Source organism: Ictalurus furcatus, chromosome 9, assembly GCF_023375685.1.
Source record: "Ictalurus furcatus strain D&B chromosome 9, Billie_1.0, whole genome shotgun sequence".
NCBI lineage: Eukaryota > Metazoa > Chordata > Actinopteri > Siluriformes > Ictaluridae > Ictalurus > Ictalurus furcatus.
In genome coordinates this window covers 10,096,971-10,115,830 of record NC_071263.1, presented here as the reverse complement: position 1 = coordinate 10,115,830, position 18,860 = coordinate 10,096,971, and the positions used below count along the sequence as shown (strand labels likewise).

The window sequence follows — 18,860 nt, the reverse complement described above, 5'->3', positions numbered from 1 at the left end:
GAGTTTGCATGTTTTGTGCTGCAGGGGTTTCCTCCGGGTACTCCGGTTTCCTCCCCCAGTCCAAAGACATGCATGGTAGGTGGATTGGCATTTACAAAGTGTGTAAAGTATGAATGGGTATATGAATCACTGCGCCCGGGGGCCATCTTCAGTCGTCTTGACTCAGTCTTGCCACTGGATCATGTTGGTCACTGGGAAGTGAGAGTGAGGCCGATGCTGCACAAGTCTTCCTCACTTTAATCCAATTCACGTGCAAGTCGAGTTCCAGTTTGTGTTCTCCATAATGGAGGCAGAAATGGAAACTTCGGTCTTTGTTGAAATCGACGGATGAATTCCTGTGTGTGTGTGTAATGCAAATCACGCTATTAGTAGATAATAATATGAGGTCACTTACCTCCTGGAACAAGGTGTGACACAGTGCCACAATCTGTATCTGATTTGTGCTCCAAATATACATATCTGTACTCTGAATTAAACCCGAAGTGGGTGTGGCCTAAACACTGGACAACATTGGACACCAGCTTTAAAAAAAACAACAACAACTACAACAACAGTAGTCTGCATTCATATCTGCATTTGTATCTTTTTATAAAACATTATCTGTTCATTCCACACAGTGTATTAATATTCGGTTACATCCATACTCCTGGACCTTCTCACATTCTCGGCTGCTATATCCCTTAAGCATCTCAGAGCAGTGTGGCAGCTTTAGCTCATACTGCATAAGATCATCATAGACAGAGAAAATCTCATCCTGGACCTGTTTCTTATCACTATATTCAGGCATTTATGATATAAACGGTGTCTGATCATTTCCACTCTGCATTGGCAATGATAACTATTAGTACTGTTTCAGAAATCAGCCATTTCCATATATACAGTTCTCAGTTCTCTGTATTAGGCAGTTGTGAATATGTAATATTGGTAACACTTTACAGTAACAATCCATGAATTATCATGTACTAATACCTGAATTAACACTTACTTAAATATGAACTAATGATGAGTTAAGGCATGTACTAATCACGAACTAATGAAGAGCTAACCTTAACTACGTCATGAGTCTCATGAATTCATGCGTGAATAACGACCACCTTAAGTACACGTAGGGGTACACTAAATCAAACCTGCTCTATAAGAAAGAATATGAACTAAACGTGCATAATTTCAAATTGTTTCTATAATTTGCCATATGCAGCTGTGTACACAAACATCATTGGATGGCGCTGGACTACTTTCATAATAAACTAATAATACACACCAATAATTTCATCTCAACCCTTTTTGTGTCATTCTCCATCCATTTCTTTTCAAATCCCACTGTAGTACTAGTATGTGCTCTGGGTGGCTAGGCACTGCTCCTCTGTCCACAAGGGTGAAATTAATACAGTATCATTCATTCATTTAGTAGACGCTATTATCTATTAACATTTAAAACCAGTGTTCTATAAGATTATTTTCTGGTGTTTTAGTCTTAGATGTCCCGGCGGTAAATCGTTATGAACAGTCACCCATTTCACTCTTCTGCTCTTGCTTATGTTTTGGGCCACTGCCCCTCAAAATGTCTTTACACGGGCTCATATGAAATTATTGGTGTTTATTACTAGTGTGTCTTTCTACATTTGATAATAAACAGTTTGAAATTATGCACGTTTGATTCTTATAGAGCATGGTTGATTTACATGTTAATTAATACACTAACTAACAAACATGTACTAAGGTGTACTTAAGGTGGTCGTTATTCACACATGAATTTATAAGACTTAGTCGTAGTTAAAGTTAGCTCTTCATTAGTTCGTGATTAATACATGCCATAACTCATCATTGGTTCATATTTAAGTAAGTATTAATTCAGGTATTAGTACGTGATTATTCATGTACTATTATTGTAAAAAAAAAAAAAAAAAAAAAAAAAAAAGAACTGTTACAGTAATATTTATCCAACATAATGATCTGATGTTGATTTTGAGTCAGAAAGGCTACTTTGACAACAAGTAGCTGCACACTGACACGCCCAGACTGCATAATGAGTCATGGGAAGAGCTTGTCTGAGCGTTTAGTAAATCATATCAAATTAAATGTGTTTAATGGCAAGAAATGCCAATAAATGCCAGCAATAAATCAATGGCAAACTCATCTAATCAGGGTTTTATAGTTTTACCGTATGAAAATTAAAAGATGAAAACATGATTCAAACTCATTCTCTAAAACTAAAGCTGATCTTATAGAGGGAAAACGTCCATCATACAATAAGCCATGAGTCATTAGCAAGATAATTATATGTCTGATGTTGATATTCTGTCTGACACATTTGTATTATCTACGCCATTTGTTTAGCTTTCCATGCTATCAATCTCTTATCTTCTCTGGCCTTTCCTGGTAAGCACATAGCTAGCAGAGTGTGACGAGGATGAGATTTTCATATGCAATGCTATCTGCTTTTTTGATATGCGCTGCTATTTGCAAACAGTTGATGGGCTTACTAAAGATTAGAATTCAGTTCGGTATGACGTGAATACACAACTGTGGCCATTCTCACGGGTAAACTGTTACAACACATTGATGTATGTAACTACATAAAAGAAATGACAGCTCATGTTAAAATGAAAATGGTCATACATTCATCTTTTTCGAATGAGAAGTCAGTGTTAGTGTCACTGATCAGAGCTGATTAAACGGTGTAAATAAGTATTAGCAAAAGTGAACTATGATTAGGAAAAGTTAAAGAGGTCTATTTCTTAATGCTTCATACGAGATGAATGAGAGTATTATTATAGCCCTGTGTCTTGAAGACATGCACTTTTGTTGGTGTAACACTTTGACATCATGCTAACACGATGGGACAAATACATTCCCATGAACATGCTCCCAGTCCTACATAAATTGCATCCACTGCTTTCATTTACACATATTCATTTAGCAGACACATTTATCTACTGACATTCGTCCTAACCTAGTTCCTGTATTCAAATCCATTTATCAGGAGATTCTAGCTGTTTCTTTAACCCCCACCCCCTTCAGTGTACTGGGTGCACGATGTTTATCTAGTCTTCTTTCACCATTAGTCATAGTTTTACTAGTAAAACATATAGATTAGTAGCCATTCTGATGGAGAAAATAATGCCAGTAATGGTCCATATCCAGACTTCAGTGAGGAATGTCTACATGTCTTAGGTATAGACTGTGAGCCCTCATCTCTGGCATTAGAGCTCTCAAAGTCGGGAAATGACTGATGACTCAGCAACATAGTCACAAAGCTGATGCTATTGCTAAGGCTTATGGACAGGAGCACCACTCCCCTCAGATTTTTGTGTGTCTAACAGTAAACCTTCCACTAAGAAGCCTGTTGAAATAGCTTTGGTTATAGGAGACTCTCTTCTACAACATGGGAAACTAGCGAAGCCTTTAGGGCAGTATGGTATACATTCCATTCAGGAAGGTAGTGCTTCCATTTCTTGTAACATAGCTCAAAATCTTATTACAGCCAGAGAGGCAGCAGACATAAATGTTAAACTGATTGTGTGCTAGCTGCCTTGAGCCATTGCTCAGGTTACACCATACTGAAACTGTGTCTGTTCCCATGCTAAACATAAATACAAATGCAGAAAATCCCAGAACATTTGTCCTATGTAATCTAATTAACATAAAATCATACCAAGGATCTCGTACATCTAAAACAGATCAAAGATCTTGTACATCTAAACCATAAGTGATCAATTAATGTACTGTGTTTGTCTCAGTTGAAAATGCAGTAATTGTTGGATACAAGATGCTCTGAGAGCAGCGTTTGTGTATACAGTATATTAGACTCAGTAGGAGTCAATGAGAATATATTAGTATATATTAGTAATTAGGTAGTATTCCAAATTGGATGAAAGGAGAGCCATCTTAACTATAGAAAAGCGCTTATTGCAACTAGATCAGCATATACTATATGCTGAAAACCATAGGTTGTTCAAAATTTGTTAGATCAGACAATTTGATAAATACACTATATGGCCAAAAGTATGCAGACGTCTGCCCCCCATTTTTGCTTGTTGAACATAACATTACAAAGTTGGTCTCAGTACAACAGTACAACAGCCTTCACTCTTCTAGGAACAGGTTTCAGCTAGACTGGTGTATAGTCAGTGGTCCAGTTCATCCCAGTGGTGTTCAGTGGGGTTGAGATCAGGAATCTGTACAGGCTACTCAAGTTTTTCCACATTTACCTTGGCAAACCAGGTCTTCATGGTGCTCGCTATGGGCACAGGGGCACATTCTAGACAACTGTGTGGTTTAAATTTTGTGGTAACTGTTTAGGGAAGGCCCATATAGAGTATGGGTGTGATGGACAGGTGTCGACATATTTTGGCCATATACAGTAGTATAGTTTTTCTCTTAGATACAGTAATGATGCAAATCTGGGTTGTTCATGGGCAGAGAAAGTTTTGGTAAAAAGGTATGTTTTGATGCTGTTGCCCCTTTCTCTCAAGGAATCACACAGGATTGCGAGATGGTGGCGGAGTTGGATGCTTTAGAATGTGGATGTGTATGTGTGAGTGTGCCCTGCAATGTATTGGCACCCCGTCCAGAGTGTACCCCGCCTTGTGCCCCATGCTCCCTGGGATAGGCTCCAGGTTCCCAGTAGGATAAGCGGTATAGAATATGGATGGATGGATGGAACTAAGAATATGTTCTTTCTCTGTCAAGCTGCATGTGTCCTCCTTCTGCCTGATGTGTTGCCGGCACCTGATCCTGACACACTTCTACTGCTGTTCTACACTCGCCCTCCAAATCTGCCTGATTCATCCTGATGCCAAAATAAACTGTTCATAAATGTAGACACAATCTCACTGCAACAATATGATGATGAAGTTACCAGTACACACTGGAAAGATAAGATGAAATTACATTCTGGAGTTAGAAATTTGATATGCGTGAGTGAGGAAATCCAATGGAGTATCATTCCTTCTACATAATATATGTTTTAAAGTTGACATGTGCTGAGAGATGATACACTTAGAAGATCCACAGTAATATTTCTACCTTCTTACACACGCATACGTATATACACGGATGGATGGTGACTGAGCCTATGCAGCTATGTATGAACTGAAAAGAATCTTTCTCTGTGCTAACATGCTGGTGTAGTCTATAGATCCTGAAATACACTTCACTAACATTATAAGCAATTACCACTATAATTGGTGACTTAAAGCTGTCAGTTGTTAACAATTTAATATGGCCAGACAGTGCACATAGAGACCCAATCCTTGCCTATTCCTTATGTCTTTGAGATATTACATGGGGATCAGCGATGCTTTAACCCTTTAAATTCCAAGTGTGTTCATTCATTCATTCATTCATTCATTCACCGCTTTATACTGGTCATGATCCTGATGGAGCCTATCCCAAGAACACTAGGCACAAGGTGAGGGAATTCACACCTAGGGGCAATTTAACATAGCCAGTTGACCTACTGGCATGTTTTTGGACAGTGGAAGGAAACCGAAGAACCACCGTGCCACCCTCAATTGTTTATATTAAAGCATATATTTGAATGAGGTCAAAAGAATGTGATTAAACTGGCCACTTTGATTTAAACACAAAACAGCTTTTGCACACAACATTGAAGGTGTGTGTCTCGTTGAGACTACAGTCTCTCTCTGTGTTGTCTTATATACCACCACTTCAGAGACTTATTGTGCACTGACATGAATAACTACATGTTCAGACAAGATCATGCTATTAAACACTTACTACTACAGAAAGCCTACTACGCATCCTGTCACACCCAACAACATATTTTTGATTCTCCAAAAGGGAATACATTTGTAAAATCCAAACGAAGCAAGTCTACCTCAAAATCTGAGCTACTCTTTGCTTTACAGAGTGGTCAATCTGACATTATTGTCCTGCTTTTAAACATCTGTGGCTTTCCACACCCCTTTTTTTTAACTGGGCTTTAACAATGAATCTGACATCAGGAAACCCGGACAAACTGGATTTGTCACTTTTTGTTAATATCTCCCCTTTATTCTTTCATGTGCAAGAAATGAGCATGCCACCACTGGTGCTTTATGTTATCAGATTCTTTTATCAGATCTTTGGTCACTCAGAAGTATTGGAATGAAATATTGGTCAAATTGAAATGTTGATGGCTCTGTAATGCCTGGCTTTGAGCATGTTTAATGTTGTGTATGGTTTTTAGTAGTCTTTCTGAACACCATGCCTTCCACACAGTGGGTCTCATTTAACAAACTGGATACAAACAAATCTACAACCCCAATTTCAAAAAAGTTTGGATGCTGTGTAAAATGTCAATAAATGTAAATAAAAACAGAATGCAATGATTTTGCAAATCTCATAACCCATATGTTATTTGCAACAGAACATAGAAAACATATCAAATGTTTAAACTGAGTAAATGTACCATTTTAAGAAAAAAATAAGGTCATTTTGAATTTCATGGCCGCAACACGTCTCAAAAAAGTTGGGACAGGGGCAACAAAAGGCTGTAAAAGTAAGTGTTACTAAAAAGAAACAGCTGGATGTTAATTAGCAACAGGTCAGTAACATGATTGGGTATAAAAAGAGTATTGTTAGTATTTTGTCTTCTGGGAGACATGTAACTATCTTATTTAGTGTCTGAAGGGCAGTACTAAATGGAAGAAAAAAAAGATCTTTAAACAAAATAATAACAATTTACACTGATCAACCTTTTCAAAAGTTTACATCTCCCTGGCTCTTAATGTATCGTGTTGCCTTCTTGAGCATTAGTGAATGTTTGCACCTTTTGTAATAGTTAGTAAGTAAGTAAGTAAATTTTATTTATATAGCACATTTAACACAGCAAAGCTGACCAATGTGCTGAACAGAGTAAAGAAAACAGAATAAAACCGAATAAAGACAGACAATAAACAATAGTAAAAATTAGATTAAAATGCCTGGGAGAAGAGATATGTTTTAAGCCTCTTTGTAAAAATGATAATAAAAGGTGCAAGGCGGATGTCCAGTGGCAACTGATTCCATAAACGAAGGGCAGCAACTGAAAAAGTTCTATCCCCCTTTGTTTTTAACCGGGATCGAAGGACATACAGAAGCAACCTATCAGAAGATCTTAGAAGACTGCTAGATGAATATGGTGTAAAAAGATCTTTGAGATAAGAAGGAGCTTGATCATTAAGAGATTTAAAGACAAACAACTGCTAAAATTGGGGTGACATGATCATATTTCTTTGCCCTGGTCAACAGCCTTGCAGCTGCATTCTGAACCATCTGGAGACGAGCAACAGATGACTGAGGATGACCCAAGTACAACAAATTACAATAATCTAAGCGCAATGTGATTAAAGCATAAATAACCTTCTCCAAATCTTGGAAAGACAAAAATGTTTTAAGTTTAGAAATAATTAGTAATTGATAAAAACTATTCTTAACGACCGAATTTATTTGCTTGGTTAAGCATAATTCTGAGTCCAGGATAATACCAAGGTTCCTAACCTGGGAAGAAATTGAGGGGAAATGGTTACGAAGTTGTGTGAGAGTCCCTCAGTTCCTCAGTGTGAAAAGATGGATCTCTACATCATATATTCACTGCTGGAAAGGGGTCAAATATGCAGAATATGCTGGCAAAGCAAAGAATGTGCAGGACCTGGAGGATTTTTCTGAAGAACAGTGGGCAGTTTAACTGCTCAGGACAAACAAGGCACTCATGAATAACTATCACAAAACAAAAAAGCAGTCGTGGATCATCCAGGTAACGACACACAGTATTAAGAATCAAGGGTGTGTAAACTTTTGAACGGGTTTTTTATTTTTTTTATAAATTCAGCTATTATCTTATATTATATCTTATATTACTATATGTAAGCATCTGTTATGTGAAATAGCTTATTCAGGACAGAACTAAAAAAACAACAACATGGGATTTTTATGATCCCTCTTATTTTGTTAACAGTATTAAGATTTAGCAGATTCTACAAGGGGTATGCAAACTTTTTGGCACAACTATATATATATATATATATATATATATATATATATATATATATATATATATATATATTAGCAAGTTATATATATATATATATATATATATATATATATATATATATATATATATATACTTATATTTAAGTTATACTTATATATAAATTAGCAAGTATGCCAACTACAACTGATTCTGTGTTAAGTCTGAAATCATACCCTATTTACCCCATTTCTCTGCACTGTTTTGGACGTTTTCTAGTAAAGAATATTCAGTGCACTCATGAAATCCCAAAGTGCAATGCAATAGCTTAATGTCCCAGTGTGCTGGCAGGCACAGCATTCCACCATACACTATGCTGTTTGTAGGAAACAGGACATACTGGACTGGTCTCTTCATGATGTTCCTGATGCTGGAGAGAGGATGCGACATCACCATGGCAATGGGTTTTAGCCGTTTTAACCCGCCCGCGCGCTCAATAATACCTAAAGGACGAATTTGGTAAACGATGCCAAGTGAACGGGCGCGGTCCTGCACTCTGATTGGAGGAGGACCTTGTGGGCGTGGTCATATCATAGAGAAGTGCTTTCCGGTAAGGAGTGCATGCGTCATTCTCTCCTAAAGAGGAGCGTTCACATCTCAGGTGAGGTCCGTTTATTATGCATGCATGAGTTTTGGAGTTCTTATAAGCTGTGTGTTGTGAAGATTTAGGGAACTAACAACTTCATTTCTAAACAAGCTACAAGCTTCCCACTGACAGAATTTCAAATGCTTACTTCTTTTTTTTTTTTTTTTTAACAAACTTTCCGCTTTTATAAAGATGTTTTAAAACATTGTGTAAAAAGTTAGGAGTCAGGGATGCTTCATCTTCTTCTTTTTCCTCATCATACTGCACTTCACACATTTTTACTGCCACTGACAGTCTGCCAGCAGATTCATTAGGTGTGGCAGAGAAGTGTCTGAGAACTCGACTCACAGGTGTGGCCACCAAAAATCTCCACGCTCGCGCTTTCTTTCTTTCTTTCTTTCTTTCTTTCTGCATCAGGCTTTATGTTACATCTTAGTGCGTCTGTACAACTCTATACAAACTGATGTTATTTAATGTGGATATTGACACTGGAAATGGTGTGCTTTCCCCTTATTTCATTCACGCGCCAAACCAAAAATGGTGACCGATTGATGCGCGAGATTTTTTTTTTGTGCAACTCCACATGCACGCGCTCTGAATGAAAGGTGTGTACAATTAATCAGACTGTAGACTGTTCTACAGTTCAGCAGTGGTTCTGCTTTAATCGTGGCTTTTACAAGCCTATTCATGTCAGTGGGCTGAAAATGGATTGTTAATAGATAATGTTTCATTGGTTCAACTTGTAAAAGGTTTGTGCCTAGATTGGTCTGTAGCTGTTCGTTCCAAGTGTCTTTTTTGGGCTGTGCATGTACACAGCCTGGGGTGTACATGGTGGTTTAGTCGTTGGCACGTTCGCGTCATGCTGCCAGGGTTGGGGGTTCGATTCCTGCAGCTGCCCTGTGTGTGCGGTGTTGGCATGTTCTCCCCATGCTGTGAGGTCTTCTTCCGGGTACTCAGTTTTCCAGCATGTAGGCTGATTTGCATGTCCAGAGTGTCCATAATGTGTGAATGTGAGTGTGAAGGGTGTCCAGGGTGTACCCCGCCTTGTGTCCTGGGATAGGCTCCAGCTTCCCCGTGACCCATTGTACCTAATGGATTGTTGACAGCCTGATTGTTCAGTTTCATTAATCGCTTTATTTCTATGAGAAGTTACAGTTGTGTGCTGCTATGATGTTACAGGGGGTCACTGCATGCACAGTTACTGTACAATCGCCCTTAATAAAAGAGAACATTTTTCAACAATCAAACGAACATAAAGTTCAGGTTTTACTCCTAAAAACAAAGACACAAGAGCTACTTTTTTTTCTACTTGCGCACCATTTTTCCAGTGATGTTCAATGTCCTTTTTTCCCCCCTTAATTTTCTACCCAATTTGGTCACCTGCCATCATACGACAGCTACCATCCAGAGAGATTTAAGGCTAACGTGCTTCCTATGAGACATGTGAAGCCAGCCAACTGCACCTATTCGAACTGCTGCTCGTGCTGCATGAAAGTATTGTACGATCGCAGAAATGAACGTAAAATCAAGGAAAGCTTGCGATTTTTCAAAATCACTGCAGATTTTCCATAGTCAGTCAACACAGTTCGCATTCAGCCAAAGCCCCCTTTGATTCACATGCGTCGAATGTGAGTAGAGCTAAAAAGTTTCAATTGCCAACAAACATCACTGCTAAAGACTTCTGCAAAAAAAAAAGCACAAAAACAAAATTGCATTGCAAAATGAAGCATTTTCGGCTGCAACATCACAAAAAATGCTCTGCGAAATCCTGTATGGACTTATTAACAATGGGGATTGACAGAAAGCTGGATATAGATTTGAATAATAAATTCACCTGGTCTAATAATAATGAATTGATGAACTCATAGATGCTAGTTTTTGTGATTGACATGGGATAGAGATTATGCCATCCCCCTACACAGAGAGCACAGCCAATTTTGCTCCCTTGGCTTCCAGCCACAGATGGCTGTGGTATTGTCAGGATTTGAACTGGTAATCACCCAACAATAGGGTGAACAGTTTTATGTTGCGCCAGTCAGGAGCCCCTCAAAGTTATACTTATGAGAAGTCCAGCATGGAAATACTGGAGACTGCAAATGTCAGACTCAAAGATCCAGAATGTAATACAGCACAGTATGGCAGAGATTTGACTAGCAGAGATGACAATCAACAAGCACAGGGGTATTGATGGCGGTATAAGCATGAAAGTTGAAGCTTTGAGCAGAGTGCACAGATGCCGAGGTCAGAGAGCTGGGCAGACTAAAGTAATAAAGCAATGCTGCATCAGTCTTTTTAGATTTAGAGGCTAAATTCTATCAGCAGCACTACCAGCAGGTAATCGAACAGTACTGTGGGTAATATACGAAACCAAAGTGAAACTAGACCAACTCAGAATTTCATGACACACTAAAACTTGGATGCCGTGGAGGAATACATGTTAATGATAAAGATTATATACAAGTCATTCCTGATGGATTTTGAATAGAATTAATTCAGTGCAGAAGTAGCTAGAGAATGTTTATCATTTGATAAAATAAGTTTGTAATATAAGTCAGTTGAAACTAGCATGTACACGAATTACGCCAATGTTCAACATTACTAATGAAACTTCTTTCTTACACCCTCAGCTTCTTTGAAGATTAAGCAAGAACCGTGTCCACTGCAACCACTTGATTAGTCTTGAAACAAAATTCCCCAAAATTTTGTTTCATTGTTGTGCTCTGTAGGAAGAATCTTTTTTTTGTTGTTGCAAACACCCATAAAATAGACACAGAATGGAAAGAGGAGACTTTGTACTCAAGGCCAAATTGGCTGAGCAAGCTGAGCGCTATGATGATATGGTGGCTTGTATGAGGGAAGTGACCAAGGCTGGCCATGAACTCTCTAACGAAGAAAGGAACTTGCTGTCTGTTGCCTACAAGAACGTCGTGGGCACACGCAGGTTGGCCTGGAGGGTCATATCCAACATTGAGAGTAATACTGAAGAGAGTGACAAGAAGCCTGAGGTGATCAAAGAATACCGAGAGAAAGTGGAGCAAGAACTCAGAGAGATCTGCAATGATGTACTGGTAAGTAATACAGTTTGACAAGGCATGGGATAAAAACAGGACGTGCAGGTTAGTGGAATCAAGCTTATGTCTTGAGTGGTCTTTATTTCAGATATATTTATGCTAGATACTGAGAGATAGAGTGATCCATTCAGGAGATCATGCAATATTATGTGATCACAGATCGACATTCTGGAAACAGAAATGAATATTGAAACCTCTTGGGTTGATAGAAAAGCCTTCGCTTTTAACACCACACAAGAGCACTGAATCCTTTATACAAATACAGCATGTGGCCTACCCCTTCAGATAGCTTCTTTAAAAATCAGATATGTCTTTAATGTTATAATACAAATCCAGTCCCCTAGACCAGGGGTTCCCAAACTTTTCCAGGGCAAGGCCCCCCAAATGGCATTAACATTTGACCGAGGCCCCCCTTTTGCAAGATGTCTTTAAAACACATTAAAAATACAGACTTCTGAATAGATCCCCCTTTTTTATTAATAATTACATATTACATCTTTACATTACATTACATTAGGAATTGATTGTGTGTGTGTGTGTGTGTGTGTGGTTGTCTGAGAGTGAGAAAGAGAAAACATACTAGTGGGAGGGATGGGCTTGGTGGCTCCGACCAAATTGTTGAGGCCCCCCGGGCGCCCCCTGGTGGCACCCACTTTGAAAACCACTGCCCTAGACTAACTATTGGAAATAATTTAAATGACCTTGATAACCCTGAACAGTGCGTTCTTGACCTCTTTGAGCTTTAGTAGGATATACAAATGGTTATGATAAAGAAGCCAACATTCAGCTGTGTACCTCCCAAGTAACGGATGACAGTGTTTCCTATTTAAAGTTTCCCACTTAGTGTACAATGTTAGGGTTCCGTGTGCTAGGACATGATGAAGTCTACTGCTGCGTTCTTGGTGAGGTTGCAACTTGTAATTCCCCTGCCACCAACCAGTAAAAGCCACAGAAAACGCCCTCTCAACTTGAAATTTCAACTAGTCAACCTGGACTAGTCTTCTCAGCTACCAGGTCCTTCCCCCGTTTATTGAGTGACATCGCTGCTCACACTGTCTACAGTGTAAAGTGGTCTTTCTCTACCTTTAGATTAGTTTATAACAGTACTAGCTTTAGTTCAAATAATAAACAGACACGGTAGTTGGTTAAATCTATAACATTGCCCATACTAATCGCTGTTTCAAGATAGTCACCAACATTAGAGTTATCACTCAGATAACTAACGTTAGCTGGCTAGCTTGTTGCTAACGCTACTCTCTATTGTCTGTTGTTGTTGCTGTACTGCTGTCCAAAATGTTGTATGAATGTTTCATTATAGTCAACAGTAGAACTCACTATAGTATACTACAATATATTCACTTTAGTAGCACAGTACCAGTAGCCACTCATGCCTGTAATTGTAAAAGTGTGGTTAAAGTAGTTGTTTATAAGCTTTACGTGATGACAGAGCAAACAAAAGACATGTTTTCGTGGAGGCGTCCATGTTTTGTTTTGTTTTTTTCCACTTTGCATGTCGAATGTGCTGAAATGGGAAATGACGTCATTACAACTTGAAAATTACAAAGTAATAGTTCAAAGTTACATACTTGTATAGTCTCTGTGAGAAGTGACTGGTGATAGAGGTAGCACTTTTAAGCTGCATCTTACTCATACACTCACTATTCAGCTTCTTAGGACATTCAAATTCTGATGGAGTGTGTGTACCAGTTTTTCTCATTTAATCGAATCATTTTGTCTTTCTTCTACAGGAGCTGCTGAGTAAATATCTAATAGAAAATTCCACGAATCCTGAAAACAAGGTGTTTTACCTGAAGATGAAGGGAGACTATTTCAGATACCTTGCTGAAGTGGCCCCTAAAGATGATAAATGTGAGAGAATAAACTTGATGTTTATAAATTGCATGCATACTGCCAGTCCTCAGAGTGAGGCTTGCAGGCGACCTTGTGTTGGTTGTGAGACCATGCTGTTGTTTAAATGTTAGCCAAGCAACTTACCCACAAGGCTTCTGAAATCTCTATAGGAAAGTAACCATATACGCAAAACCTTGATGAGCACAAAGATATGAAAAATAACTCTTTGCCTATGTTAATTGGATATCTAGATTTCTAGATTTTCAATACATACATACTTTTAAACAAGTAGACATGACTATTGTGATCATAAACCTAACATTAAACAAAAATATGTGTATTTAGGGGGTAGATCAATGTTATCCAGAACCACCCACAAATTTAATTTGACAATTTAATTTAAGTCAGCCAGATTGGCGCAGTAATGGATGTCTCTACCCAGTGAGTGGCTGCTCACTGGGAATATTATGGATAGACCTTGTAATATTAGACCTTGGTGTATCATATCAGGGCAGCATGATGGCGTGGTGTGTAGTGGTGCTGCCTCACAGCTCCAGGTCCCTCGTTCGATCGTGAGCTTGGGTTACTGCTTTGCATTTTCGCCTGGTGCTCGCTAGTGTTTCCTCCAGGTTCTCTGTTTTCCTCCCAATTCAAAAAAACCTACCAGTAGGTGGATTGGCTATACTAAATTGCCCCTAGGTGTGAATGTGTGAGCATGGTGTTCTATGTTGGACTGTGCTCCTGGCATGGGCTCTGGAGCCACTGTGATTCTGATCATGTTACAACAATTACTGAAGGTGAATGAATGAATGTATTTAATATCTTTTTATCATGATAGTTATTATGTCAGTAGTTCACAGACTTTTCATTCTTTTTTTTTTCCAGCTGCTATAACTGACTCTCAGAAAGCCTACCAAGAGGCATTTGATCTGAGCAAGAGTGAGATGCAGCCAACACACCCCATTCACCTGGGCCTCGCCCTGAACTTTTCTGTCTTCTACTACGAGATTCTCGGCTCTCCAGAGAAGGCTTGCAACCTTGCCAAAGAGGTAACACTCGACCCAGCAATGAGACAGACACATAACTGACGCCTTTTTCCCTCACTTGTTCTGAACAGCCATTTAAACTGGGTGTGGTTGCTTGCAGGTTCTTGAAAAAGCCTCAGCAGAGGTCAATTCACTTAATGAAGAGTCTTTTAAAGACAGCACCATCATCATACAACTGCTGAGAGACAACCTCTCAGTGAGTATCTATTTTTAAGAAGCTCTAAGCTAATTTTTAACTTTGGTTGATATGTCAAATAATCTTTATGCTTCTGTAAGTGATTTCTGCATTTACTAACCAGTGATATTTTAATATGTTCAGTTGGGCCTAGTGATTGCCACTGTTTTGTTCATTCTTTTCTAGTTATGGACATCTGATAAAGGAGAGGAAAATGAAAGACAGCAGAGCTGAAACTTCCCTGCCTTCAGATTAGATGGGGGGACAAATTATCTAATAGGATGAAAATCATACTTTTAAAAATCCATCACCTTATACAGTTGTCTACTGCACATCAGTGCTGCTAATTATGCTATGTTATAGGTTATACCATTGTTAGTCAGTCAAAGTTCTAATGCTTTTAATGCAAAAGCAAAAAAAAAAAAGAAAATCTCAAGATTCTCCCTTGGGGAAATTAAGAGTTCACATTTACACCAGTAGATTTTACTTTAACATTTGAGTAATGTGTTTTGCCTACAGGTTATACAGTATATGCATATAGTTCAATATGCTCATTTGTATCATGGCTTTAGCAATGATTTGGTGACTTACTGGTGTCATTTCTTAATGGGGAATCAAATGCTGAATTTCTGATCTTTAGAATAATGGGGCTATCTGTATCTTTTGTACTGAAGCAACTACTGATGATATTCAAAAGTCCTAAATGCTTTCTCATATGCACAACCCAAAAATTCGCATGAAAACAACAACCATTACAAAAAATTTGAATGTAAATTCAAACATTTACAGTAAAACTCAGGAATGAGGCTCTGAGATTTTCCAAGATCTAAAAAATTTTTTACAAAAGATTTTCCAAGTTGAGAAAGGCCAAAATCTAAAAAGGATTTCAGTTCACACTTTCATAACAGTCATAACCATAATTATATGGCACTTCAAATTGTAACCCATTAGTGGCATGATTTGGAAGATGAGTAATATAAAATGTATATAAAATGTTATATTATTTTATATTACTTTTTATATTATCAAGTTTTATAAAAAAATAAAAACTTGGTAATATCTAAGCCTTCAGGCTGAATGAGTACAGAGTGGGGTGATGTGCAAGAGCTCGACAAAAACAAAAGCTCTGTGACGAACAGTATCCAACATGTGACGACAACAATGTGGTAAATGTAGATTCGGCTACTCATCGTCTAATAGAGAAAAATACTTGAGTGTTCATCAGTATAAAATAACACAATGTTTAAATAGATTTGAATTGTCCTATTGTATGTGCACAGCTATTAATTCTAGATTTTATCAGCATTCTTTCAACACTGAACATGAATTTATTAACTTTTTACAGTTTGGTAATTTTATTGCTTTTGATAGCTGCTTAAATTCAAGGCTTATGTTGCATGAATTAGAAATGAAACAAGCAGCAGTTTGATATTTTAACAATGAATGGTATGGAAGTTAAATAAGGTTTGTTCTCATGCATGTTCTTATGGATATAAATAATCCTCCAAATAATGTCATGGCAAGAACAGTTTAATACTTTTCATAGCATGCTGGATAAATGTGAGAGTTTGAGTGAGTGCTCAGATAGATTTTGGAACACAAATTTGTTTTGCTAGTCAACAATTACAGTCATAATCATAATCACCTTCTTGTCTGTTCATGGTTCACATCTGTTATCCTAATGCCACCTTTAAAAAATGACAACTGAATTGGAATTAAAAACAGAAAAGGGAAATGTTGCAGAAATAAAGTGAGGAAGCACTTCAAAGTAGTAAAAACAAAATTACTGCAAAAAGAAATAGTGGAGCAAGAAAAAAAAAACATCAGTGCCTTACTTTTTTCCAACTTCATTATTGTGATATTTTCTATTTTTCAACATTGTTGAAGACCTCAATTTGACTCCATAGCTGGTCCAATTTGGGGTTCAATACACATATTTCTCCTTTCTCTCAATGGGCAATGTTTGCTTCAGGGGAGTATCCATTTCTGAAAGTGTGGCTTTAACAATGTGCCCTCTGTTGGCTGCTTAAGTTTTTTTTAGTTTTTTTATTTTACCGATATTATATTTACGGCATTTGGAAGATGCCCTTATCCAGAGCAACTAACATTCATCTCAATTATACAACAGAGCAGTTAAGGGTTAAGGGCCTTATCCACTGAGCTACCACTTCCCCACAAACTCTTCTGGCAGCGGTGGGATTCGAACCCAAGCCCCCAAAGACACTGGAGCCTTAATCCAGTGCCTTAGACTGCTCGGCCATGCTACCCATAGATGTAGATATTGTTATAGGGCTATGATCTTGCTTATAATTTCAGTCTGTCAGAAAGTTGTTACACTGGGGCCACAGATAGTGGCCCCAGTGATAGTTTTCTCCAGAAAAAGCACCAAAAAATTCTCCGCAAAGTGCACCACAGATTTTTCAAAAAAGCCGAAGCAAAAACAAGCATTTTTGGCCACAACAATCACAAAAGAAAACTAAATCCTGTACGGGCTGAAAATTCACATCTGCAAATGCAGGCATACAATTGTTTTAAGTGTTAGTGTCATCACGTGCAGTTAGGGTTAGGGGTGTGTCCGATTTGCCTAGTTATAAAAGCTGAATTTCTGATAACCATTTATAGACTGTCATGAACCTGCTTATCTACTGATTCTCAACAAGGCAAAAAATGTTTATCTGTTTAGTTTCAATTCCATGTTATAATTAATTAATAGAGTTATAATAATAGTAATAGAGGCTGTGATCAAGTCTGCTTAGTAGTGCTTACTCAGCGTGGCTTAAGGTACTTTTCTAGAACCTTAAACTAACTGTCCCTCAGGGTGGAATGAACTTCGAACCTCAATCCAGACCACAGAATCTCTCACCATCTTCAAAAAACAGCTAAAGAACCACCTCTTCCGTGAACACGTAACTAACCCCTAAAATGCCAACCCCACATTATCCTAAAAAAAACCCTACTCTGGCACTTAAACCTTTACTCTGTACACTTTGCTTTTCTAGAACTCAATTAAAAGATCTTGTATGGTAGCACTACTTGTATTGTTCTCCGCTTGATATATCGCTTTGCTTGTATTTCCTCATTTGTAGGTTGTTCTGGATAAAAGCATCTGCTAAATGAATAAACGTAAATGTAAATTAATAGAGTGTGCAAGAACTGGACTTGAAATTGTGATAGCACTAGTGGCACGTTTAGAAACAAGTTGATATCTACTAAAGATTAACAGACATTAACTGGACTAAGCAAATAAATTGATAGTCTATAAAAGTGGACTATCCAAATAAAGCATGATAACAAAATCAGATTTATTGGTTACTGTTTAATTCAATTCGACTCTGTTCACTTTGGTTTGCTTGAGCTTTTTGAAATTGTCACAAAGCAGCTTTCAAAAATAATGATTATTGTTAATGTGCTTAGATTTTAAATTCTTATTATACCAGCTAAACTAGAACACATTAGCACTTATACAAACCAGGGTTAGTCTCAAGCCTATTTTTAGGTGTTGTATATTCAACTGTTTGTTGCTCTGTAGAAGACTGTCTGCTAAATGACTAAATGTAAAAAACATTTCAAATAAACTTCAACAACCTTAAACTATATTGAGAATCAGTTGATAAGCTGATACATAACAGTCACCTGCCATTACTTTCTGATATTAAAGTGACATTAAAGACATCTTGTATCCCCTGTGCCCTGTTGTCATGTATTCCACTGTCAACTGTCATCTTCCACATCGGCAGAACTGACAGGTTTCTCACTTACAAAAACAGAGCACTGTTGGTAACAGCTATGACAAAGTTTTGCACAATGGTTTGATGAGTGGTGCGGTCCTAGAAATATATTTGTGCAATTTTACTTCTATGATAAATATTTTATATTAAATGAAATTAACTCCACCAAAAATGTTGTTGGTTACTGTGAAAACTGGACGTACTTTGCATAGTTCACATGCTTTTAATTGCACCCTCATCATCAATCATCATGGGATTGGTATGTCCTTTTATACTCAACATCTATGCTATACTTTTTTCTTGTCATGGGTTTTTAATTTAGACCGGGCCTCGTTTATCAAGCTAATTATAAATGGATTTATTCGTAAATCGCTTACACACAAAATTTG

The 18,860-nt window shown here is 37.8% G+C and overlaps 1 protein-coding gene across 1 annotated transcript; it reads left to right on the top strand.

Annotated features, from left to right (window-relative positions):
- Positions 1 to 8,548: 8,548 nt before the first annotated feature.
- ywhaqb (tyrosine 3-monooxygenase/tryptophan 5-monooxygenase activation protein, theta polypeptide b) lies at positions 8,549 to 15,969 on the top strand. The gene is made up of 6 exons (XM_053633269.1): positions 8,549 to 8,615; positions 11,228 to 11,668; positions 13,420 to 13,540; positions 14,408 to 14,571; positions 14,669 to 14,764; positions 14,930 to 15,969. The coding sequence occupies exons 2-6, from the start codon at positions 11,375 to 11,377 to the stop codon at positions 14,975 to 14,977; spliced, it is 723 nt and encodes a 240-aa protein (XP_053489244.1). The 5' UTR covers positions 8,549 to 8,615; positions 11,228 to 11,374; the 3' UTR covers positions 14,978 to 15,969.
- Positions 15,970 to 18,860: the final 2,891 nt, after the last annotated feature.